This window comes from Geotrypetes seraphini, chromosome 18 (genome assembly GCF_902459505.1).
Source record: "Geotrypetes seraphini chromosome 18, aGeoSer1.1, whole genome shotgun sequence".
Lineage (NCBI taxonomy): Eukaryota > Metazoa > Chordata > Amphibia > Gymnophiona > Dermophiidae > Geotrypetes > Geotrypetes seraphini.
The window spans coordinates 6311450-6336822 of NC_047101.1; the positions used below are offsets into that span (position 1 = coordinate 6311450).

The 25373-nt window shown below is 43.2% G+C and overlaps 2 protein-coding genes across 3 annotated transcripts in view; one reads left to right on the plus strand and one right to left on the minus strand.

The window, feature by feature from the left end:
• The window catches only part of SH3RF2 (SH3 domain containing ring finger 2), a 241127-nt gene that overhangs the window by 47203 nt on the left and 168551 nt on the right, over nt 1-25373 (minus strand). The window contains exon 3 of one of the 2 annotated variants that reach the window (XM_033926931.1): nt 24505-24686. The gene's annotated coding sequence lies outside the window, so the exon portion shown is untranslated. Of the gene's footprint in view, nt 1-18483; nt 18531-24504; nt 24687-25373 lie in introns of those variants that run through there. The other variant, XM_033926933.1, reaches the window with a different exon arrangement.
• GRXCR2 (glutaredoxin and cysteine rich domain containing 2) lies at nt 13366-19167 on the plus strand. Its single transcript, XM_033927665.1, has 3 exons — nt 13366-13701; nt 15226-15450; nt 18988-19167. The coding sequence occupies exons 1-3, from the start codon at nt 13366-13368 to the stop codon at nt 19165-19167; spliced, it is 741 nt and encodes a 246-aa protein (XP_033783556.1).

Genomic DNA, 25373 nt, shown 5'->3' on the forward strand with positions numbered 1-25373 from the left:
TCTTTTTTGGTGAGGCTGGCTTTTTATGTCTGAACGGCAGAGTGAATGAGGGAATTGAGGTTATGCTGATCAGGTCATTAGGACTTCGGTACGGATTTTTGAAGAAATGCTGATTTGATGTGTTTATGTGTTTGTTGATGTATGTTTAATTATTATGATGTTATTTTTGTAATCTGCTTTGGTTTAAAGCAAACTATAAATGAAGAAATAAACTAAAATAAACCAATCTTCTTGTTAAAAGATGCCTTTAATCTTTAAATTTTTTTCTGCCTTATCATCTTGACTCCTCCTTGCTCCGGCTTTCAGACGAGATTCCCCTTCCTCTTGTAATTTTCCCTTTCTTGGATTACTTTACTTTTGTCTCAGTTAGTCCTGTTAGCCTCAAGTTCTTCTTCAACCAGAGAGTGGTAGAACGCTAGAACGCTCTTCCGGAGTCTGTTATAGGGGGAAACACCCTCCAGGGATTCAAATAGGGGAAAACACCCTCCAGGGATTCAATGTAAGGAAGTTCTTCTTCACCCAGAGAATGGTGGAAAACTGGAACGCTCTTCCAGAGACTGTTATAGGGGAAAATACCCTCCAGGGATTCAATGTAAGGAAGTTCTTCTTCACCCAGAGAATGGTGGAAAACTGGAACGCTCTTCCAGAGACTGTTATAGGGGAAAACACCCTCCAGGGATTCAATGTAAGGAAGTTCTTCTTCACCCAGAGAATGGTGGAAAACTGGAACGCTCTTCCAGAGACTGTTATAGGGGAAAACACCCTCCAGGGATTCAATGTAAGGAAGTTCTTCTTCACCCAGAGAATGGTGGAAAACTGGAACGCTCTTCCAGAGACTATTATAGGGGAAAACACCCTCCAGGGATTCAATGTAAGGAAGTTCTTCTTCACCCAGAGAATGGTGGAAAACTGGAACGCTCTTCCAGAGACTGTTATAGGGGAAAACACCCTCCAGGGATTCAATGTAAGGAAGTTCTTCTTCACCCAGAGAATGGTGGAAAACTGGAACGCTCTTCCAGAAACTGTTATAGGGGAAAATACCCTCCAGGGATTCAATGTAAGGAAGTTCTTCTTCACCCAGAGAATGGTGGAAAACTGGAACGCTCTTCCAGAGACTGTTATAGGGGAAAACACCCTCCAGGGATTCAATGTAAGGAAGTTCTTCTTCACCCAGAGAATGGTGGAAAACTGGAACACTCTTCCAGAGACTGTTATAGGGGAAAATACCCTCCAGGGATTCAATGTAAGGAAGTTCTTCTTCACCCAGAGAATGGTGGAAAACTGGAACGCTCTTCCAGAGACTGTTATAGGGGAAAACACCCTCCAGGGATTCAAGGTAAGGAAGTTCTTCTTCACCCAGAGAATGGTGGAAAACTGGAACGCTCTTCCAGAGACTGTTATAGGGGAAAACACCCTCCAGGGATTCAATGTAAGGAAGTTCTTCTTCACCCAGAGAATGGTGGAAAACTGGAACGCTCTTCCGGAGTCTGTTATAGGGGAAAACTCCCTCCAGGGATTCAAGACAGAGTTGGACAAGTTCCTGCTGAACTGGAACGTACACAGGTGAGGCTGGACTCATTTAGAGCACTGGTCTTTGACCTGGGAGCTGCCGCGTGAGTGGACTGATGGCCACGATGGACCACTGGTCTGACCCAGCAATGGCAATTCTTATGTTCTTATGTCAACCTTTTTTTAACTGATTTTCTTGTTTAATTAATTTACAATGTAAAACCGCCTAGAAGTAAAACCTTGGTTTGTGAGCATAATTCGTTCCGAAACCATGCTTGTAATCCAAAACACTCATACATCAAAGCAAATTTCCCCATAAGAAATAATGGAAACTCAGACGATTCGTTCCACAACCCAAAAACTTTAATACAAAATACTGTATGTACTTGTATTGCAAGACTTTGCTTGTTTATCAAGTCAAAATTTAATACAATGTTTTGCTTGTCTTGCAGTCCAAGGATTTACTGTATATCAAATTTTTATTAACTTGAACTAGATAACCAAATCTCCAACCTATTGATATCAACCCCTGACTACAAGATGTTCAGAAAGGAAATAAAAACTATACTCTTCAAGAAATCCCTGAACAAAGCCTAATACCACGAATACCTCCCTCTCCCCTACCCCAGATCCTCTCCCAAAAACGACCTCTGATCTAACTTTGTAACCCTTCCCTCCACAACTCTTATTGTAATCCGCTTTGAACCGAAAGGTAATGGCGGAATAGAAATCTGTAATGTAATGTACTTGATTAAGTTGGGATCGGTGCTTTTTAACACATTTATCAATTATCTAGAGATGGGAATAACTAGTGAGATAATTAAATTTGCTGATGACACAAAGTTGTTGAAACTTGTTAAGTTGTGAGACTGGAAGACTGGGTGTAAAAATGGCAGATGATGTGAGCAAGTGCAAAGTGATGCACGTGGGAAAGGGGAACCCGAACTATAGCTACGTGATGCTGGGGTTTTACGTTAGGAGTCACTGCCCAGGAAAAGGATCTGGGTGTCATCATTGAGGATATGTTGAAACCCTCAGCTCAATGTGCAACTAAGAAAGCAAACAGAATGTTAGGAATTATCAGGAACGGAACGGAAAACAAATATGGCAATGTTATAATGCCCTTGTATCGCTCTATGGTCCAGCCACAGGAACCTCAGCCACAAGAGGGCATCCGCTGAAACTCAGGGGCGGGAAATTTCATGGCGACACCAGGAAGTATTTCTTCACAGAGAGAGTGGTTGACCATTGGAACAAGCTCCCAGAGCAGGTGATCATGGCCAACAGCGTGCCTGATTTCAAGAATAAGTGGGATGCCCACGTCGGATCTCTACGAGGGAAGTGTAAAGGTATCGCCACCTGAGTGTGATCTCTAGGAGGGTAGTTAGGGAGGGTTAATAGAGTGGGCAGACTTGATGGGCTATAGCCCTTTTCTGCCATCATTTTCTATGTTTCTATGTTGCTTTATCTCAAAAAAGGTACAGAGAAGGATGATGAAAATGATAAAAGGGATGGGATGACTTCCCTATGAGGAGAAGCTAAAGCGATTAGGGCTCTTCAGCTTGGAAAAGAGATGGCTCGGGGTGATATGATAGAGGTCTATAAAATACTGAGTGGAGTGGACAGGGTAGTTGTGAATCACTTGTTTTTCAAAAAATACTAGGACTAGGGGACATGCAATGACGCCACTAACTAGTAGATTTAAACAAATTGGAGAAAATATTTCTTCACACAACATATAATTAAACTGCGGAATTTGTTGCTGGAGAATGTGGTGAAATTGGTTAGCTTAGCAGGGTTTAAAAATAGTTTGGAGAATTTCCTAAAAGAGAAGTCCATATGCCATTATTGAGATGGCTTGGAGAAATCCACTGCTTATTCATAGAATAAGCAAAACAAAATCTGTTTTATTACTTGGGATCTAACTAGGGATTTCGGATCTGGTTTGGTCACTGTTGGAAACAGGATACTGGGCTTGATGGATCTTCGATCTGTCCAAGTATGGCAATTCTTATGTGAGCTCAAACAATTGTGACATCACTGATGAGGTTGGCTCTTAGGCACTGGTGGAATGAGGCATTGTGACATCACAATCTCAGCTCTGGAATGTTGCTACTCTTTGGGTTTCTGCCAGGTACTTGGGACCTGGGTTGGCCACTGTTGGAAACAGGATAATGGGCTTGATGGACCTTTGGTCTGTCCCAGTATGGCAGCTCTTATGTTCTTCTGCGAGCCAAGTCTAGGCCAATCAAGCCATTGTGACATCACTGATGAGGTTGGCTCTGAGGCATTGGTGGAATGAGGCATTATGACATCACAATCTCAGCTCTGGAATGTTGCTACTCTTTGGGATTCTGCCAGGTACTTGGGACCTGGGTTGGCCACTGTTAGAACAGGATACTGGGCTTGATGGACCTTCGCTCTGTCCCAGTTTAGCAATTTTTATGTTCTAAAATAATAATGAATAGCTTATTGATTAGAGTAGTGGCCTGAGAATCAGAGGAACTGGGTTTGATTTCCTCTGCAGCTCCATCGGTCACTTAACCCTCTGTTGCCCCAGATACATAACTTACTGGCAGATTATGAGCCCATTAGGGGCAGAAAACCCCCCGTACCTGCATATAGTATATAGTATGTGTAAATCACTTTGACTATGGCGGTATATCAAATCCATGACCTTTTGTGAAATTTGGCCTAATGAGTTGCTGGCTGTAACGTCCATCCCAGAGGGAGCCAATGCGATTTTTTTGCTTTCATGTTCTTTTCCAAAGCTAAGTGAGGAGAATCTTATTCACATCTTAGCACATGGGTGGCAGAGAGGGGAGTGTCTTCCAAGTCAGCCATGTATGTTCTGGCACAAATTATAGATTCAAGAGCAACAACTTGTCCTCCCACCTACCTGTCAACTCAGGCAACATATTCTTATCTCCCTAAAGGCAGGCCAGCCATGTCGTGGAATCTGAGAATGTAAATGAAAATCCCTAGCAAAGAACTTTGAGAAGAAAACAGCCAGAAATCAAAACGAACATAGCCATTGGCCATAGCATCCTTCCACTCCTGGGAAAGAGATGACATGACAACCCAAACAGAGGGGTGTGAAAATTTAATCTACCCCTCTGTATACACACACTGAGATTCAGACAGCAATAAAAGAAACATTGTAAACATTGAAAGGCTAGATATAGTGGCGTTAGAAAAGGTTCAAAGAAGAGCGTCCAAGATGATAAAGGGGATGGAATTCTTCTCGTATGAGGAAAGACTAAAACGGTTAGGGCTCCTCAGCTTGGAAAAGAGACGGCTGAGGGGAGATAGGACTGAAGTCTACAAAATCCTGAGTGGAGTAGAACGGTACAAGTGGATCGGTTTCTCACTCCATCAAAAATGACAAAGACTAGGGGACACTCGATGAAGTTACAGGGAAATACTTTTAAAACCAATAGGAGGAAATTTTTTTTTCACTCAGAGAATAGTTAAGCTCTAGAACGCATTGCCAGAGGATGTGGTAAGAGCGGATAGCGTAGCTGGTTTTAAGAAAGGTTTGGACAAATTCCTGGAGGAAAAGTCTATAGTCTGTTATTGAGAAAGACATAGGGAAAGCCACTGCTTGCCCTGAATCGGTAGCATGGAATGTTGCTACTTTTTGGGTTTTGGCCAGGTACTAAGGACCTGGATTGGCCACCTTAAAAACGGGCTACTGGGCTTGATGGACCATTGGTCTGACCCAGTAAGGCTTATGTTCTTATGAGATAACCTGTAGCATGTCGCATTGCCGTATGCATAACTGGGATTACTGCTGAGATATCAGCCCATCTGGCAGCTCTGCTATGTCGCCTCCAAACAGTTTTCCTCGCAAGCTCCTCAGTGCCTCTTGGCTATTTCAATTGTACCAGGGTTTTGTTTTTTTTTTCCTCTTTTGCTTTTTTTCACCTGAGAGTTAATTTGACTATTATACACCTCATCCTAATTTCTCTCCATAGGTGCTTCCCTTCAAATGACTCACATAGGCCTTTTTTTTTTTTTTGGAACCTGCAGTATCCAAGCATCATAGGTAATTATTGGCAGAAACTGCACTCCTCACCGTTGCTGTTAGTCAGGTTTGCTGCTTCATCCTTTCGCTCTGTTCTTTCAGTGGCCTGGTGACACGGACACACACTCACATGTAGTCTTTTGGAAGGTGCTTTCTACTGCTTTTGGTATTTTGTGACAAACACATTCTTCCTTGTTTAATTAAATGATTACTCTTTGCATTGGTAACTCTGGGAGCTCAGAACATGTTAATGTGCATTAGAGAATGACACGGGGACAAAACTTTCCCCGCAAGTTCTTTTCCTGTCCCTGTGGCATTCCTGAAAGCTCCGTCCTCATCTGTACAAGCCTCGAACGCTTTCAAATCCTAAGTAGCAACATTCTAGAGCTCCGATTGTGATGTCATAATGCCTCATTCCACCAATGCCTAAGCTCCGTCCTCATCCGCACAAGCCTCAAACCCTTTAAAATCATAAGTAGGAACATTCTAGTGCTCTGATTGTGATGTCATAATGCCTCATTCCACCAATGCCTAAGCTCTGTCCTCATCCGCATAAGCCTCAAACACTTTCAAATTGTAAGTAGCAACATTCTAGAGCTCCGATTGTGATGTCATAATGCCTCATTCCACCAATGCCTAAGCTCCGTCCTCATCCGCACAAGCCTCAAACGCTTTAAAATCCTAAGTAGCAACATTCTAGAGCTCAGACTGTGATGTCATAATGCCTCATTCCACCAATGCCTAACCTCCGTCCTCATCTGCACAAGCCTGAAACGCTTTAACATCCTAAGTAGCAACATTCTAGAGCTCAGACTGTGATGTCATAATGCCTCATTCCACCAATGCCTAAGCTCCGTCCTCATCTGCACAAGCCTCAAACGCTTTAACATCCTAAGTAGCAACATTCTAGAGCTCAGATTGTGATGTCATAATGCCTCATTCCACCAATGCCTAAGCTCCGTCCTCATCTGCACAAGCCTCAAACACTTGAAAATCATAAGTGTCCAAGGCTTGTGCGGTTAAGGCAGAGCTTACAGGAATGGGGCAGGGACAGCGACAAAACTCATGGGGACGGGATGGGGAAATTGAGTTTCTACTTCATGAGTAATGGTGGTGGCTCAAAGAGTAAGCACAATATTGGGAATAGAATGGAAAATGTAGCGTGTGCCATGATTTAGGAAAAGGGTCCTTATGTCATGGACTGATTGGAAATTCACATTTTGATGAGCAGTACTTGTGCTTTGAAACATTCCCGATGTAGCAAGGAATAAAGGTGCTTATTTCATGGGACTTGCTTGATGTTAGGGTTACCATATGACTCCCAAAAAAGAAGGACGGATTGAGACATCCGAGTTTTACTTCCATTGCTTTCAATGAAAGTAAAACCCGATATCTCAATCTGTCCTTCTTTTTTTCTGGATACAAAATCAATAGGGACATATTTTATATTTCCGTGATGATGTATACGTGGGTAAACCCCTTGATCACAGCTATAAATAATAATCGCTGAATCAAAAGTCAAGTGCTCAGACCCTGCAACCAAACTGTTTAGTGATTCCACTAAACTATGGCTGCCATTGGGACCATTGCTGCCTTTACTGTCCCACTCTGCCCTACATATCTGACCATAGTATTCAAATAAAGAAAAAAGAACTTGTAAATCGGGCGGGTGGCTTGATCTTTACAGGCATGGCAGTCATAGACTGGAGATCGGGATAAAGAGCTCGTGCTGATAAAATGTGAATACAGCCGACAGCCGTGGAGTAAAATGGCCTCCTCTCTTTTCTGGAGCCATACGGTAACCCTACTTTGACATTTCACAGTCGTTTTGGTCCACCACTTTGGCTACGGTGAACATCTCCAACATCACAGCACGATGTCTCCAGGGATCATTTTGTTGTTGTGAGAATGAAACAACGAAAACATTTCACCTGCCGATACAGGGAACAACAGAAAAAGGGAGCTGGAAAATGCCAGTAAAATCTCTGTTTTGTTAGTTTCTTGGAGCAAAGTCTAATTATTGACGGGCGAGCACACATTCCATTGCGGGAAAACTAGCAATCGTTTTCCCTATCGTACTTCTCCATCACGTCAAACTCCATCCAGCCTTTCTCCTTCGAACTACGTACAGGCTAAAATGGTCACCAGCCATCGCCGCCAATCAGAGTGCTCCATTTGCACAATGCTTGCATTATGTGTGTGTTATCAGCATTTCAAAGAGTGTGTTTATATTGGCAAAGGAATCCATGATTATTCATCTACCCAGGATTCATTCCCCCTCCTCCTCCCTGTACTTGTATGCATAATCTATATACACCAGATTAATAGCCTTATTAAATCTTCAAATAGTTAGCACAAGTGAACTGAAGAACAGCACTGAAAGGAGGATTTATAAAAATCCTGTTTATGATAACTGGACTAACTTTATGGAATGTATTGTCCTACGATTTACACTCTTTCTTTTGAAATCAATTGAAAAGTGCACTTTTTTCAATGAGAATTCTCTACAGGATAGATTGAAGGTATCTGTGTACTTTATTTATTTACAGATTTGTGCTGCAAATATGGCCAGCTAGTACAATTTTGATTTCACACTGTTTTTGGTACAGTATTATATTCTCGTATTTTATATTTGGGTTTTGTCTTTGTTATTTTTATTTTTTCAGGTTTTGCCCTGGAACAATTAGGACAAAACTTGAAAATTCAAAAATAACAAACATAAAACAAGTATAAAATATATATGGAAGTCTGAGCTGTAGTGGTAGTACCACGAGACTACCACTAGAGCGCATGGCAGCCATTTTAGCACATGGAGCCACTAAGGCAGAAATGAATGGAGCTTGTTCCTGCCTGTAATGCTTCCACTGGACCACCAGAGAGGTGGGTAAACCTTGAGGATGTGGGGCATGGTTTTTTTTGGGGGGGGGGGGTCAATCTTTGAGAAGATGGGTGGGTCAGAATTGGCAGGGAGGGGGAGAAGAAGGGAGAAACTGCCAGAGGCATTTATGCAGGTCCCAGATGATATTCAGTCAAGACCTGTATAAGTGTGCGTGAGCAGCAGCTCAGATATTAAGGGCCAGATTCTGTACAGGACGTCTGGTCTCAGCAGCCGGGGGTTCTGGCAGGAGAGAGTGGGCATCCCTCCTGCCGGTCATCTTTGGGGGGGGGGGGAGAATGGGTTCCCTGCTGTGGCCAGTAAACTAATCGTGGCAGGGAGACTATTTGAAATGTAGACCAGCATTTTGCTGGGATACATTTCAGGTGCTTATCGCAGCCCTAGGAAGATGCCTAGAGCCACCTAAGCTTGTCTGGGTGAAATCACACCCATGCCTTGCCTTGGGCGAGCTTAAGTGACCCTACGCTCATGAAAACGCCTACAATGTAGGCTGGCTGCCTCGGGGTGTTTAAAAAACACAAACATGTGTTCCGATTGGCTGGTTAGACAGTGGAAGGACACCTACCGCCACCTTCAATCGGGACACCACTTATAGAATTTGCCCCTAAATGCCTATATCCAGATAGGACCCAGTGCTGAATATTCAGGTCTAACTTAGGCAGCAACAGTCAGCGTTGAAAAACATGCTGACCGCTGCTAGTTGAATATTGACTGGCCACCCACAAGACATTCTACTAATTCCCACGACAATTCTTTTAAAATGAAACTCACTGCTTGTTATTCTGTACCACTCAAAGGCATGCAAAAAAATCATGAACAGAAATAAAACTCCATCAGGCACTCAAAATCACAGCAAAGCAGAAAATGTCACTGGCTGAATATTTCCAGATATTTGGTCATTTACTTAGCTTGGAAATTTTTACAGAAGGGTGACTTTCGTGAACGTGGAATTAAGGCTCAACCACTAAGTTCTACTGTAGTTGATACATTAAGTTAGTCCAATAAAAAAAAGGTATCTGATAACCTTCCAAGAGCTATCCTTTCTTCATCAGGGCAGTGGAGAATATTTACTAACCAAGCACCGGTTCCTACATGTCTTCTGGCTCCACCCCAGCTCTACTCGGAGCACCCTGACACTAACCAGACAGTCAATAATCAGAAAAGCCTCAAAAAATCAGAGGAGGTTTAAATTAATATGTTTTTGGAAAAACCTGCTCTTAGATTCCCAAATCTCGATTGGGAATCTAAGAGCAGGTTTTTCCCCAAACTAACCAGACATAGTGGTCACACTGTACTTTCAGTGCTCGATGGCCCTCTCAGCATGGTTTAGGTGGGCTAAGCTTCTCTTGCTTGCTTAAACCATGCCCGATATTGGGCCCAGTGGTTCTAAAATGTAATTTTAAGTCTGATTGGTTAGTCAGAGCCGCTGAACTCTAGAACCCTGCATTCGTGTCATAATTGCCATCACTGTGAAAATGAGTTGTCTTGAGCTTTCCATGGAAAAGTTGAAATCCAAGTAGACAGACTAGCAAAAGAAAACCAATTTAAAATCACATAAACCTATTCAGTGACTGCACCGACATTCCAGGGTGTGTGCACTGTCTAACAACAAATTATACCTCTCCAGTGGCTGATGTCATTTGACTTTTAACATGTGCTTCATACCTGAGAAGCCCAAAGCCTCTACGGGTGAACACTCACATCCAACCTTATGAAATCTCCCGACAAGTTAGGTTAAGTCAACTGAAGAAGCGCCTTGAAAGGGGCTTTATGAAGCATTTTTAGACAGTCGCTTATCAAGTTTTTAAGCGAGTTAACAATTTAAAATGGAGGGGTTCTAAAAATTTAAAAAAAAAAAACCCGCCAACAATACAAATATTGTGAAAGAGAAAAAACGAAATAAATGAAATGGCGTACTTAATATTATACAGACAAGACTAGACTTACAGGAAACGAAAGGTAGAAAGGGAGGAAATACAATTGTAAAAAGGAAACAGAACGTTGGACATGAGAAGGGTAGAACCTGCCTATTGTTTCTTTAAAAGGATTGATGTACCAAAGGGTGAAAAGGGATTAGATATTAAAGGCTTCTTTAAAAAGATGGCTCTTGAGAAGGCCTTTAAAGCGGCCTAAGTTATTTTCTTCTCTCACAAGATTAAGCAGAGTGTTCCATAGTTGAGGGTCAACCACAGAAAAGATGTCACAGGACTTTTTTTTTTTTTTTAATGTGGGCGTATTCTGCGCATGTGCTGATTGCTACCACCAGCGACTCATCTCAAGTAAATTTAGCAAGCCTACGCTCCGCGAACCTCATTCGCATGCGCCTTGTTTGGAGAATGACTCACTTTTTAAAAAAATCGTTACAAGAATAGCTTCGACAGCGGCCCATCGATTTTTACTGCAAAGCTTTGAGAATCTTCCCCTTAGTGCTAAATCTACTCAAAAGCACCTACATCATTAACATACAGTTTTTACCACAGGTCCCATTTTATGCAATGGGATTTATTAACTAACATCGCAAGCTAATGGCATTAGCGCATGATGCCGCAGTGGGCTGCTTGCCCTCTGGAGCAGGGGGATCAGATCACGAGTTTCAATCCAACTTACACATTCCCATGTCTCAGTCAGAAATAAATCATTGACTATTCACGAGGCTGAGGAGTTCTGTCTGCAATTTGAGCCAGCTACATCTCCCCTGGCTTCTTTAGGACGAAAGGGTGGGGTGAAAATGAGACATTCCTTTTAAATAGTTTGTGAAAATAGCATTTCTTTGTATGACACATCAACTTCTTTTGTGCGTCTGTGAATAAGAGCTGCTACGTTCACTAATAATATATTTCAATCACTTGTAAGTACTCAGCGTTGAAATAAAAAAAAACAGCCCAATTGTTCAAGAAAAAACCAACCACGGTACATGTTCTCTATATGGAAACTCACAGTTACTGGTACTATAAATGATTTATACTTTACATTTAGGGCAATGTAAATTTGATTGTAAGAGGAGGTTTTGTCTTTCTGCTTAGATCTTGGTCACAAAATAATTGTGTCCTTGAAGGAAGGAGTGGCCTAGTGGTTAGAGCTGCAGAACTCAGCACCCTGAGGTTGTAGGTTCAAATCCTACACTTGGCAAGTCACTCAATTCTCCTTTGCCCCATTGTTAGACAGATTGTGAGCCCACCTTCACAGATAGGGAAAATGCCCGAGTACCCAATTGTAAACCACCTTGGTCCTTGGAGTCCCCCCTTGCCAGTCAGGTTTTCAGAATATCCACATTGAATTGGCATAAGCTTGATTTGCATACATTGCCTCCATTATATGCAAATTTCTTTCATGCATATTCATTGTGGATATCTTTAAAGCCTGACTGGCAAGGGGGGACTCCAGGGCCGAGATGAGAAACACTGACCTTGATAAGTGGTATATAAATATGTAAATTAAATTTAAAAAAAAGGTCCAAATGGGTTCTACTGCTGGCACATACATGTCCATTTCTTCATACGTTCTAAACAAGGTTTTACGTCGGCAGATCCTGTTCCAAAATGGAATCGGAATTTGAAGCATCCCGACTTGGGACAACTCAATTCTGATCCCTGCCTTCTCTTTAGAATCAGCCTTCGCATGTGTATTTTTGAAGAGAATTCATACAAATGTGTTTCTTTGATGATGTCACGTCTTTTGAATTTATCTAATTTAAATGCAGGGCCATGTGTGTTGTGGTTTTAGTTTGTCTTTTTTTTTTTTTTTTTATGCACATTGAGGATAATCACTCTCCAACGAAGTAATTAATTCCCTCAAGTCGCAGTTTATGGATTACAGCTTCTCTCCGACTACTTCCAGCCTCGGATCAGTGCCAGGCACAGGTTTCTAAGAGGGCCATGGTATAAACGGATCCTGGTTTATATGCAGGAAAAGGGCTTTTCTGGGATTCTACAACTGCATACAAGCATTTCCAGGTGTATGGTTTATGCAGAAAAGAAACAGGCCTAAGACTGTGAGGAGTATAGAATATGGAAAGATGACCAGCACATACACAAATGTAGGCCTTCTCTAGAGCAGTGCAACTACAGATGTCGACATCGTGCACTATTGGAATATAATCTGGGAGCCTTTTTCTTTTAAAGGCATCTAGCTGGTCGATATTCAAAGTGATTTAACTAGTCAGAAATGAATCCTGGCCATTAAAATTGCCTGTTCAGGTAGGGCTACCATTGGCCACACCTTCAAAAAGATATAAAAAGGATGAAGCCGGGCCAGAAGAAGGCTATTAAAATGGTGTGTGGTCTTCGTGATAAGGTGTATGGGGACAGACTAAAAGATCTTAATCTGTATACTTTGGAGGAAAGGCGGGAGAGGGGAGATATGATAGAGTCGTTTAAATACCTACATAATGTAAATGTGTATGAGTCGAGTCTCTTTCATTTAAAAGGAAACTCTGCAACGAGAGGGCATAGGATGAAGTTAAGAGGTGGTAGGCTCAGGAGTAATCTAAGGAAATACTTTTTTACAGAAAGGGTGGTAGATGCATGGAACTCGGTCTCCCGGAAGAGGTGGTGGAAACAGAGACTGTGTCTGAATTCAAGAAGGTATGGGATAAGCACATGGGATCTCTCAGAGAGAGGAAGAGATTATGGTTACTGCGGATGGGCAGAGTGGATGGGCCATTTAGCCTTTATCTGCCATCAGTTTTCTCTGTTTCTAACTATTCATTTCCCCGACATGGAGAACAAATGCTGTAGATTTCATCAGGCTGATTACGTTTCATTTTATGGGCATCTATCAATGTTTAATAAGGTGGTGTCAGCTTAGCTGATACAGGAGAGGACCTGATATGAGCCCTGAATTATTCATTTTCTGGGGAAGATAAAGAAACTCTTCTTGTACACACAGGTCATGGTGCTGAAATAGGGCAACCGCAGCACAACGGTTATTTCAAATGGAGGATCTCCAGAGGACGCTGAGCCAGAGGTATGAAGCGAGACCCCGGAAAGTCCGATTCAAGATCTCTTCGGCATACAGCGGCCGAGTGCTGAAGCAGGTTTTTGAGGATGGCCAGGAGCTAGAGTTGCCAGAGGAGTGTCCTCGTAGCTTTATCCACCGAAGCTACGAGACTGTGGGTCGGTTTTATGGCGTCAGACAAGCGCCAGATCTCGGCATTTATCCGTCAGCTAAACTGACAGCACAGAAGATCAGCGTCTTCCGAGACAGCGGGTCCTGCAGTATCTCAGGAGGTCCCACTCTCTTTTGTGACCACAAAGGCAGTGACCAGAAGGTAAGTAGGTAGTCCACGCTCTCCGGGCTCTGGGAAAAGATGATTTAGGAAGTGGGGCAGTAAGAAGTAAACCCCCTGCTCAGCATGTGGTGTTCAAGCCACTAACAGCAGAGGCAGTGGCATAGTAATAATAATAATAATAACAGTTTATATACTGCAGGACCGTGATGTTCTATGCGGTTTACAATGATTAGAAATGTTACAAGATTGAGTGAATAAACAAAGTGGGGGGGCAGGGGCGTGGTCTTGCCCAGGCGCCATCATTCCTCCTACTCTCCGCCCCAACTCTTCCCACTCCTCCCTCCGCCGCGCGCACCCCCTTCCCTTTCCCCATACTGCGAGGAGCAACTTCAATGTGCTCCTCGCGACCGTGTTGGCTCCCGCTGATGTCACTTCTGGGTGCTGTGTACAGGAAGTGATGTCAGAGGGAGGGCCAACACAGTTGTTGAAGTTGTTAGTGAGGTACAGGGGAAAGGAGGTGCACACACAGCAGGGGGGAATCAGGGAAGGAGTAGTGAGGTGGAGACGAGGGCAGGGGCAGGGGCGTCATCGCCCCAGGCGCCTCTCACCCTTTCTACGCCACTGAGCAGAGGGCTCAATTAAACCTGGATATTCAGTTCCAGACCAGCATTTGGGTCCCAGCTGGTACTTAGCATTACATTAGTGTGGACAGAAATATTTCAAACAGTTTAAATGAATTTATTGAGGTACTCAAGCATTTTTCCCTCTCACAATCTATCTAATGTACCTGGTGCAATGGGGGGATTAAGTGACTTGCCCAGGGTCACAAGGAGCAGCGTGGGTTTGAACCCCCAACCTCAGGGTGCTGATGCTGTAGCTTTAACCACTGCGCCACTCTAGAAATCAAAGTGTAGTAAAAGTGAGCCAAGTCGAGGACAATCAAGCCATTGTGACATCACTAGTGAGGTTGGCTCTTATTGATGCAATGAGGCATTATGACGTCACAATACCAGCTCTGGATATCAGAGGCTGAAATTTTTCACACTTTTTAGTCTTCTATACCATTCTCCCAGGGGAGCATTTTTCCCTGTCTGTCCTGGCGGGCTCACAATCTTTCTACAGTACTGTGTAATGGGGGGATTAAGTGACTTGCCCAGGGTCACAAGGAGCAGCGTGGGTTTGAACCCACAACCTCAGGCTGCTGAGGCTGTTGCTTTAACCACTGTACCACACTCTCCCCTTACCCACTGCATTGTGGTATCCATGTTTGAAGTTTGTGAGGAGGTTAGTTATTATTATTATTATGTTAGTTCTCTCTTGTGTTGTGGTTAATTAATATAGTAGTTAGGGGTTCCGATTAATTCTTGCGTTGGGAGGGTTTTTTTTTGCTAGTCTTCCGGACTTTGGGGTTTGATTTGGTTGTTTGGTGGCACGTGTGACGTGTTTTTCAAACAGCTTCTTAGCTGTGCAGGGAGGGATGGCCGCCATTTTGCCGCCAGGTTTGCTTAAGTTGTGGAGGGTATTCTTTTGAATTTGATGCCTCTGGTTATTCATCTTTTGTAGCCTTCGGATATTCTTGACTTTGGGAAGATTATCATCTATACCAACAACCTAAGAATTGTCCGCACTCCAAAGGATAAGATAGACCTGTTGAAGAAATTTACAGAGAAGGCGGAGGATTTGGAAAATACATCAGTCCTGTATAAAGAAGGGAGATGTGGCGAGGAGCAAAACTGCAGACCTCTGGAAGGATCTGGGAGGCCACAGACGTATGATCGATATGCAAAGGTAACTGTAACGAGAACGACAAGAGATGTGCTCCAAGACTAGGACATGCGTCCAGATTTACCCATCGGCACATGCGTGAATGCAACACGGTGATGTCACTCACAGGCGTGTGTCACACTGCGCAGGCGCAGATGCCTTCCCGACGCCCTTCTCTGTACCTTTTCTAATTCTGTTATTCTTTTCTGAGATACAGTGACCAGAACTGCGCACAGAATTCAAGGGTGTGGCTGCCCCAAAGAGCAACACAAAGACAGGATAACCTTTTCATCTTTATTTTCCATCTCTTTCCTGAAAACCCATTCTGGGCTACCCTAGTAGGATGGTCTAGAAATCTAAATCAATCAATCCTCACGTTCGGTTTGTTTTCTTAGCTGCCACCGCCACACGCTGAGCTGAGGGCTTCAACGTGTCCTCAACAATGACACCTAGATCCTTTCCCTGGGCAGTGTCTCCTAACGTGGAACCTTGCATCACTTAGCCATAGTTCGGGTTCCTCTTTCCCACATGCATCACTGTGCACTTGCTCACATTAGACGTCATCTGCCATTTTGACGCCCAATTTCCCAAGGTTCTCTAGCGACTTTTTTTATAGATTTAACAACTTTTGAGTCATCAGCAAATTCACCCCCTCCACTTTTACTAAGCCACAGTAGAGCTTTCTACTGCGGCCCGGAGAACTAAATGCTAAGACACTGCTCTAACCCTCATAGAATTCTTACGAGCATCGACGCAGCATTGGCGCATTGAGGCCTGGATCTCGAACCTTTGCCGATTTGCTAGGCACTGGTAGGTGCTCATACCGCCGTTAAAAACCCCATACAAATGGCTTTTTTTAACTGAGATTTGAGGTGCAGACCAGTGCGTAGAAAATCGGTGCTCGAAATGCGCATAAGTGGGCGCTCTGGGCTGCCGAACACCTAAGTAGGAAGTGGCATTAATGAAGGGACACGCATCATGTGTCTTGTAGTTTTCCTTAAACTGTGTTTGAAGCTGTAAACCCAGACACTGTTTGTTTTTCCTTCTCTTGATGATACACTACAAGGCCATTTTATGTTTGAGAGATGTGTTTTCTTATCCTGTTGTGAAGTGAAATCAATTGTCTTCCCAGCTGTATTTGTAAGAAGCTTTAGATAAAGATTCTTCGAACTTTCGAAAAATAAGAGAACAAGAGGGCACTCGGAAAAGTTGAGAGGGGACAGATTCAAAACAAATGCTAGGAAGTTCTTCTTTACCCAACGTGTGGTGGACACCTGGAATGCGCTTCCAGAGGACGTTATAAGGCAGAGTACGGTACTGGGGTTCAAGAAAGGATTGGACAAATTCCTACTGGAAATGGGGATAGAGGGGTATAGATAGAAGATTAATGCACAGGTCCTGGACCTGTTGGGCCGCTGCGTGAGCGGACTGCTGGGCACGATGGACCTCGGGTCTGACCCAGCGGAGGCATTTCTTATGTTCTTATATGTTCTAAGAAAGTGTCTGCTAAGCAAAGCACCTTTTAGACTTTAGCCTTTAGATAGTAAGGTGCTTGTTATTTTTTTTTTAAGTTTCATGTGACCTGTTACCATATATGGTTTGTATTCACGTCATATGCTGACGACATTGACCCATGTAAAATGATATAAAAGGGGTTGTAGAATTGACAATAATTTGGACATGTTTTGGAGATAATGGGCATCTGTTGTTTCTAAGATATTGTCCCCAGATGCATCCGATTTACAAATGACAGAGTGTGTGAGGCAGTAATTGGGACCAAATCCTTTTCAATTAGGTGGCCTAAAATGCCTATGTAGGCGTGATTCAAGTGAAGACAGGCACCAGGAATGTACGCCTGGAAAACCCTGGCTTCCATTTACATTACATTAGGGATTTCTATTCCACCATTACCTTGCGGTTCAAGGCGGATTACAAATGGTTTGTCCGGATATTAGAAGTGTTTAGGGAATAGTTTGTACATTTCTTTGAGTTGTTAAGGATTACATCTGAGTTGTCATGATATTAGAAGTTCATATGTAGTAGTTGCAGGTGATGCCGGTGTTAGTTTGGTTTTATGTGTTTTATGAAAAGAAGGGTTTTTATTTCTTTTTTGAAGGTTTTCTAGTCTGTGGTTGTGGTCAATAGGTTGTAGAGTTGTGGGTCGAGTTTTGCAGCTTGAGTGGCTAGGAGGTTGTCGTACAGTTTTTTTTTCTTTGGACGTTTTTGGTTGGAGGGTGTGTGAATGGTGCGTGGGTTCTCCTACGCTTTGACACGCAGCTCCTGATTGGTGAGGCCCGACTTTAGTGCAGGAAGAGGCGGTCGGAGCATACCGCGAGTGAGTTCCTTCACTCGCCGGCGCTCCGGCTGCCCTCTCCAGTCTCCCCCACGAAAAACCGTATTCGCGGTTTTTCAAGATTCACGGGGGTTCCTGGAATGGAACCCCCGCGAATTTCGGGGGAGTACTGTATTGTGCTTCTAGTCAGAATATTTCACTCAGCATACTCGCTATTCCTAGAGTTACCAGATTTTAATTAAATAAAACGCGGGCCCATAGCCCCGCCCTCAAGCCCACACAGTTCTGCCTGTTCCATCCATGCCACACCCCAATCCCGCCCACCACCCCGCCTCCTCAACCTGTTCTCGTCGGTCAGGAGGGCACCCGCAGATGTTCTTCCAAAGCGGTCCCAAAGAAGAAGCTTTTCAAATCCCAAAGTGCCGGTTTTTGAAAAGCTGTCCGGATGCCTGGACATGCCCTCTAAATCCGGACGTCTGGTAACCCTAACTATTCCTCTGTCCCTGCCCCAAATAATAGCTATTTGTTGTCCATACACCAAGAACAGAATTTAAGTTCCTACCATAATTAAATTTTGGCCACTAAACCTCCAAGCATATCCCACCTCATCTTGTGAAGTGGCCGGCTTGAAATTCCAAGCTTAAGCTTCAGTCCTTTGTCCTACTTCACTCCAAACACTATGGCTTTTTCTTGAAATCTCCAACAGTCTCTTTGATTGGCCTCAGGTGCTTGATTATCGCCATCTAGGTTCTTAGTCTGCTCACCTCTATGTACTTACTGTACTTCGTTGGCATTTCAGGAACCCAGAAACTACAACACCCAGCATTCTTGTGAATTCCCTGTTTCTTGGACCTCTGCAGCCTGATGTGGAGCTCCCTCTAGTGTTAGCTCCAAAGAATATCAATGGCGTATATCACAAAAGGGATGAACCAAATCTAAATAAAATTAAGAGAAAATGAAGCAACAGAGACTCAGCAGCATCTGTTCTCTGAGAACTGGTCAATAAAATGCGTCAATCCTATCACTTAAGTTCTGCCTGCTTTTACTATTGCGATGTCAGTAATTTGGGCTATTTCCCCTGTACTTCATGCTGATACGGACACTCTCTCTCCTGTTCCCTCTTCTCTTTATGGATTTCAGACTCTGTTCAGCCTCCCATTGTTGTTCCCTTCAGTGTTTAGCAAACCTGGAAACCTCTACGTAAATTTAAAGGTGTTGTTGACTCTCCCTCTTTGTGGTAAAATACAACCTTTTTGTTTCATTTGCAGGTAGGAGGTTCTGAGCACATCTGTTTGCAGTGCAAAGGATCAGGCTGCGCCCCTTGCTCGCTGTGCCACGGAAGTAAGTTTTCAATGCTGGCCAACAGGTTCAAAGAGTCCTATCGAGCCCTGCGGTGCCCAGCCTGTAACGAGAATGGTCTACAGCCCTGCCAGACATGTGCTCTGTGACGTTCAGCAAATCTGTACGTACCACATGACATCATGACACCTTTCCTCAGGTTAATCCTGTTTCTTATTTACAGTGAGCAGCGAAGAGCCTTAAATACTTGATCTTCATAGACAAGACAGGATGAGAGATGATCTCAACCTTAAATCACTAATACGCACAGTCATGGACCGATAAAAATGAGAGAAACCTCCTATCTGACTAAAGTCTTAAATATCTTTTGAAAGTTGTTGCCCTTGGAGTAGTCCTGTTACTTTCTTGTTTGGGAAAGCAGTTTTTATCCCTAAGAAAAGACCTCAGAATGTGCTACGTTGGTCTTCACCAGTGGCTCTAATTAGGGAAATCCCTTTGGGGGGGGGAAGGGGGGTCCAGGGGGGTTCCGGCAGGAGGATTGGGCATCCTCCTGCTGGCAATTACCAGTTTGGGGGGGAGGGGGGGTTCCAGGGGGGTTCCGGCAGGAGGATGGGACAGGCGGCAGCGGCCGCTATACTTATTGCAGCAGGGAGATCCCTTGCTGCCATAAGTAGAGCGGCCGCGTCTGCTTACAATGTAGACCAGCATTTTGCTGGCCTACATTTTAAGCGTCTCTTCCTCTACTAGGGAGACGGGTAGGGCTGCCTAGGTTCGCCTAAGGCCCTTAGGTGAGCTTAGGTGTCTTGCGTGCCTCCCTAGGCTCCCGGAGGTGCCTTCAATATAGGCGGCCTGCCTGGGGAGCATTTTTTAAAAAAACGTGCATCCCGATTATTGGCTATTGAAACTTTTCTTTAAAAATAAACAGAAAGCTTTTCTTGGGTATAAGATACAAATGTTTCCAGATCTGTCACGAGATACACAGAAAGGTCAACGTGAATTTTTTGTTGTTATAGCCAGGAGTTATTGATAGTGTCCGAAGATCTAAAGGCGAAAAAACAGTGTGACAAGGCAGTGGCTGCTGCCAGAAGGATTCTGGGCTGTATAAAGAGAGGCGTAGTCAGTAGAAGGAAGAAGGTGTTGATGCCCCTGTACAGGTCATTGGTGAGGCCCCACTTGGAGTATTGTGTTCAGTTTTGGAGACCGTATCTGGCGAAAGACGTAAGAAGACTTGAGGCGGTCCAGAGGAGGGCGACGAAAATGATAGGAGGCTTGCGCCAGAAGACGTATGAGGAGAGACTGGAAGCCCTGTATATGTATACCCTAGAGGAAAGGAGAGACAGGGGAGATATGATTCAGACGTTCAAATACTTAAAGGGTATTAACGTAGAACAAAATCTTTTCCTGAGAAAGGAAAATGGTAAAACCAGAGGACATAATTTGAGGTTGAGGGGTGGTAGATTCAGGGGCAATGTTAGGAAATTCTACTTTACGGAGAGGGTGGTGGATGCCTGGAATGTAATGTAATGTAATGTAATGCGCTCCCGAGAGAGGTGGTGGAGAGTAAAACTGCCACTGAGTTCAAAGAAGCGTGGGATGAACACAGAAGATTTAGAATCAGAAAATAATATTAAATATTGAACTAGGCCAGTCACTGGGCAGACTTGCACGGTCTGTGTCTGTATATGGCCATTTGGTGGAGGATGGGCTGGGGAGGGCTTCAATGGCTGGGAGGGTGTAGATGGGCTGGAGTAAGTCTTAACAGAGATTTCGGCAGTTGGAACTCAAGCACAGTACCGGGTAAAGCTTTGGATTCTTGCCCAGAAATAGCTAAGAAGAAAAAAAAAAAATTTTAAATTGAATCAGGTTGGGCAGACTGGATGGACCATTCGGGTCTTTATCTGACGTCATCTACTATGTTACTATGTTACTGCTCTTGGGGCGACCTTTTTTCTTCGTCACCCATGTAAATGTGTGATAATTTATCAAACGCAAAAATATGTCTTCTTTGATCTTAGCCAACTTACAACCTTCTTGTCAATGGCTTCTCTGAAAAAAGGAGAAGGGAATTTGAGGACTCATTGATTGTTGATTACCTTCGCAGCCTATACAACCTTCAGTCTTCATTTTTACTTTGTAATATTATATAATATTTTCTCGCTGATGCTACATCTTGTTTTCCTTATTTAGAGGACTTGAGTTAAAGTTAAGCTATATATACATTTTCTTATTAAGATAGCAGATAATCTGTTTACTATTGTATTTTGTATTACATTTATTTTTGGCTTGACTTTACCTTTCTGTACAAGTGGATACTTGATATGTCATTGGAAAATGAAATAAAATAATTGAATTGAACAGAAAAAATAAAAGAATGTATAGAATTTGTATGTAATTGTATAAAAAAGTTTTGTTTTGCCCCGCATTTTCAAAAAATGTTATACGCATTGAAGCATTTGATATTGCGCACATAACAAAATTTAATAAAACTTGAAACTTGTGAAAAAGCAACTGAAACAACGTAGTCTCCATCGAGGGCTATACACCTTTTACGAAGGTGCGCTAGCGTTTTTAGCGCAAGCACAAGATTAGCGCGGAGCAGAAAATTAACGCCTGCTTAAAAAGAGGCGGTAGCAGCTAGCGCACGCGGCATATTTGCGCGCTCTAAAACCGCTAGCACACCTTTGTACATGGAGACCTTAGTCCGGTAAGTTTCCAGGTTTTTTTTTCCATTCCATCGGAAAAACAGCTTTCGTCAAACTCTGCAAAACACTCATTGACGATGACTTAATGGGCTGTGGCGCCATCTCGTGGAAATTTACCAGACTTTTCAAGGTGCCCTCGTACAGCGCTCGTCGCCAACCTGCCAAAGCATGCAACCCAAAGGGAGGCGCGGGTATGTCGGGGGCATTCCGAAACACTGTGCGCATTGTTACAGATTAACGGGTCAGCGCATTCCGCTTGAGCGCCGGCATTTATACACGGTTTTAGCAGGCGTAGGTTACGGCGTAAGAACCAGCGCTAATTACAATTCCGCTTGAGCGCCAGCATTTATACCGGGTTTTAGCAGGCGTAGGTTAGGGCGTAAGAACCGGCGCTAATTACGATTCTTTGAAGTGCGTGCGCTCTTAATGCTGATCGCATCAGCACACATTTTTGAGTGCTATTTATAGACTCTACTACTACTCGCTTGTAAACTATCCATGTTTGTTTTAATCATTCCCACCATAACTAATTTCCTAATCCTTATTTGTCCTAATTGTTTTAATTCGATTGTAAGCTCTATCGAGCAGGGACCATCTCTTACGCGTTGAACGTACAGCGCTGCGAATGTCTCGAAAAGATAATTAGTAATAGAAGAATTTAGCCCTGTATGTATGAAATTACCCTCCAAAAGCTGCATTAATCATCCAAAAATGAACCTGTGGACTTTTACCCCTGCTTAAGAGCACACACGACATGCACAAGTGTAATATTTTATGAAACATACATGTGCGCTACACCAAACTCGCTTTGAAGCCTGTGCGTTCTTGTCGTCAAAGTCTATATTGTCATTAATGTGTGAAACGGCTAAAAAATTATTCTCTTTGGTCTCTGCATTTCTGATTCCAAAGTATTGCTGTGTTTTGAATATTGTGCGAATGATGGCTTCGGCCCACAAAATATCAGTAACTGTAGTCTTCACAATTTTTCACAAGGTTGGTATTTATAATCCTGTCCCTTGTTGCATTTGAAACAGATCATCCTCATTTCTCCGCCTTTGCTCAGCAGTTGAGCTCTGGAAATAACAAGCAAATATTGATGTTGCAGACAACTCCTCTGCGATTTGACCTAGAATAAACATTTATTTGTCTTGACCTACACGGAAGAGTTCGGTATCTTTACTGTCTTGCAAATGATTGCGATCTTTTTCGTATTTAACTCGGATATGTTCCGAAAGCTAATCGGAGTGGAGGCGTAGCCTAATGGGTTAAAGAAACAAACTGAGACCCACGGAAACCAAGGTTCCAGTCCTGCTGGCGATCTTGGACAAGTCATTGAACCTCCCCCTCCCCCCCTCAATTGCCTCACCTACAAATTATGAGGCAAGTCTATAACTTGGTGCCTCAATGCCATGAGCCGAGTGCCAATTCCATCGTGCACATTGGCACGGATACACTTACACTAAGGAATGACCATTAATGCCAAGTCTATGGTTGGCATATGTTGGCATGCCTAAGTGCTTACACGCCATGGACTTAAGGCACATTACTTCCAATTGGCTTTTCATGATTAAAAAGGCCGGACTTGGCTGCAGTTTTTTTCTAGGTGTCTGTGTGCAGTCTTTCCTATTTTAATGGCATTCTTTATATTGTTATTTTGGAAACTGCTTTGATTTTGCATTGTAGCTAAGTGGTATATAAAATATTTTAATAAGCATAGATGGTGCCCACATTTGGTGTTGAAAAAAATGGACACTGAATGCTATTCTATAAGTGCTCCAAGACGGGCATTGTTTATAGAACATGAGAACATAAGAACAGCCATACTGGGTCAAACCAGTAGTTCATCTAGTCCACTTTCCTGTTTCTAACAGTGGCCAATGCAAGTCACAGAACTTGGCAGAAACCCAAATAATAGCAACATTCTAGAATCCCAAAGAGTAGCAAGACTCCAGAATCCCTTAGAGTGGCAAGATTTCATGTGGAATCCCAAAGAGTGGCAAGATTTCATGTGGAATCCCAAAGAGTGGCAAGAATTCCTTGAAGAATGCTAAAGAGTGGAAAGATTCTAGAATCCCAAAGAGTAGCGAGATTTCATATGGAATCCCAAGGAGTGGCAAGAATTCCATGCAGAATGCCAAAAAGTGGCAAGATTCAGGAATCCCAAAGAGTAGCAAGATTTCATGTGGAATCCCAAAGAGTGGCAAGAATTCCATGCAGAATGCCAAAAAGTGGCAAGATTCAGGAATCCCAAAGAGTAGCAAGATTTCATGTGGAATCCCAAAGAGTGGCAAGAATTCCATGCAGAATCCCAAAGAGTGGCAAGAATTCCATGCAGAATGCCAAAGAGTAGAAAGATTCCAGAATCCCAAAGAGTAGCAAGATTTCATGTGGAATCCCAAAGAGTGGCAAGAATTCCATGCAGAATGCCAAAGAGTGGCAAGATTCAGGAATCCCAAAAAGTAGCAAGATTTCATGTGGAACCCCAAAGAGTGGCAATAATTCCATGCAGAATGCCAAAGAGTGGCAAGATTCCAGAATCCCATAGAGTAGGAAGATTTCACGTGGAATCCCAAAGAGTGGCAAGAATTCCTTGTAGAATGCTAAAGAGCGGCAAGATTCCAGAATCCCAAATAGTAGCGAGATTTCATGCTGGATCCCAAAGAGCAGCTTTGAGCTGCTGCTGATAAAGGTGAGAAGTAAAGTTAAAAAAAAAATCTCTTAATTAGCTCTTAGAATACAATATAGAAACAGCTGAAGCAATTTGGCAGTTAAGTTAAAACTCACAGTTGTTTACGCTATAAATGACTGCATGCAGTTTGTCGTAGTAGGTGTTTGTGAAAATTAAGTTGCAGAGAAAACTCCAATCACTTTGGTAGTAAGTAAAAGCCATCACAGGATGAATTCAGCTTGTAAGGATTGTCCTCTGCTGGTGGACAGAGGGAACTGCAGCAGCGGAGGTAGACTTTCTATGAAATACAAACAAAAAAAAAAGCAGAGTTTCTTTTTAATCAAAATATTTGATGTCAGCACCTAGAAATCCTATTAGTCTAGATCAGGGGTGTCAAAGTCCCTCTTCGAGGGCCGCAATCCAGTCGGGTTTTCAAGATTTCCCCAATGAATATGCATGAGATCTATTTGCATGCACTACTTTCATTGTATGCTAATAATAATAATAACTTTATTCTTCTATACCGCCACAATCTTGCGACTTCTAGGTGGTTTACATTCAAGAAAGCTGGACATTCAGCGATTTACAATATGTAGAAGGATAGAAAAGTCATAAAAACTGCCTTATTCGACAGATATAACCTAAACCAGTGTTTTTCAACCTTTTTACACCTATGGACCGGCAGAAATAAAAGAATTATTCTATGGACTGGCATCGGTCCGTGGACCGGCGGTTGAAGAACATTGGGCTAAGTTGTGAGCCAGACCCCGCCCATCTCTACCCAATCTCCACCCCAGACCCCGCCCCCATAATAGTACTAATTGCATCTTTCATGTCCCGTGCCTCATCTGGAAGCCTTCCCTCTGACGTTGCAACGTGCCTTTGTGCACTGAATCAGTTAGGAAGAGGGAGCTGGTTCGAAGATAACACCGCATCGATCGCACCGTGGACCGGCGGTTCAAGAACACTGTTTTGGGCCTGAGGC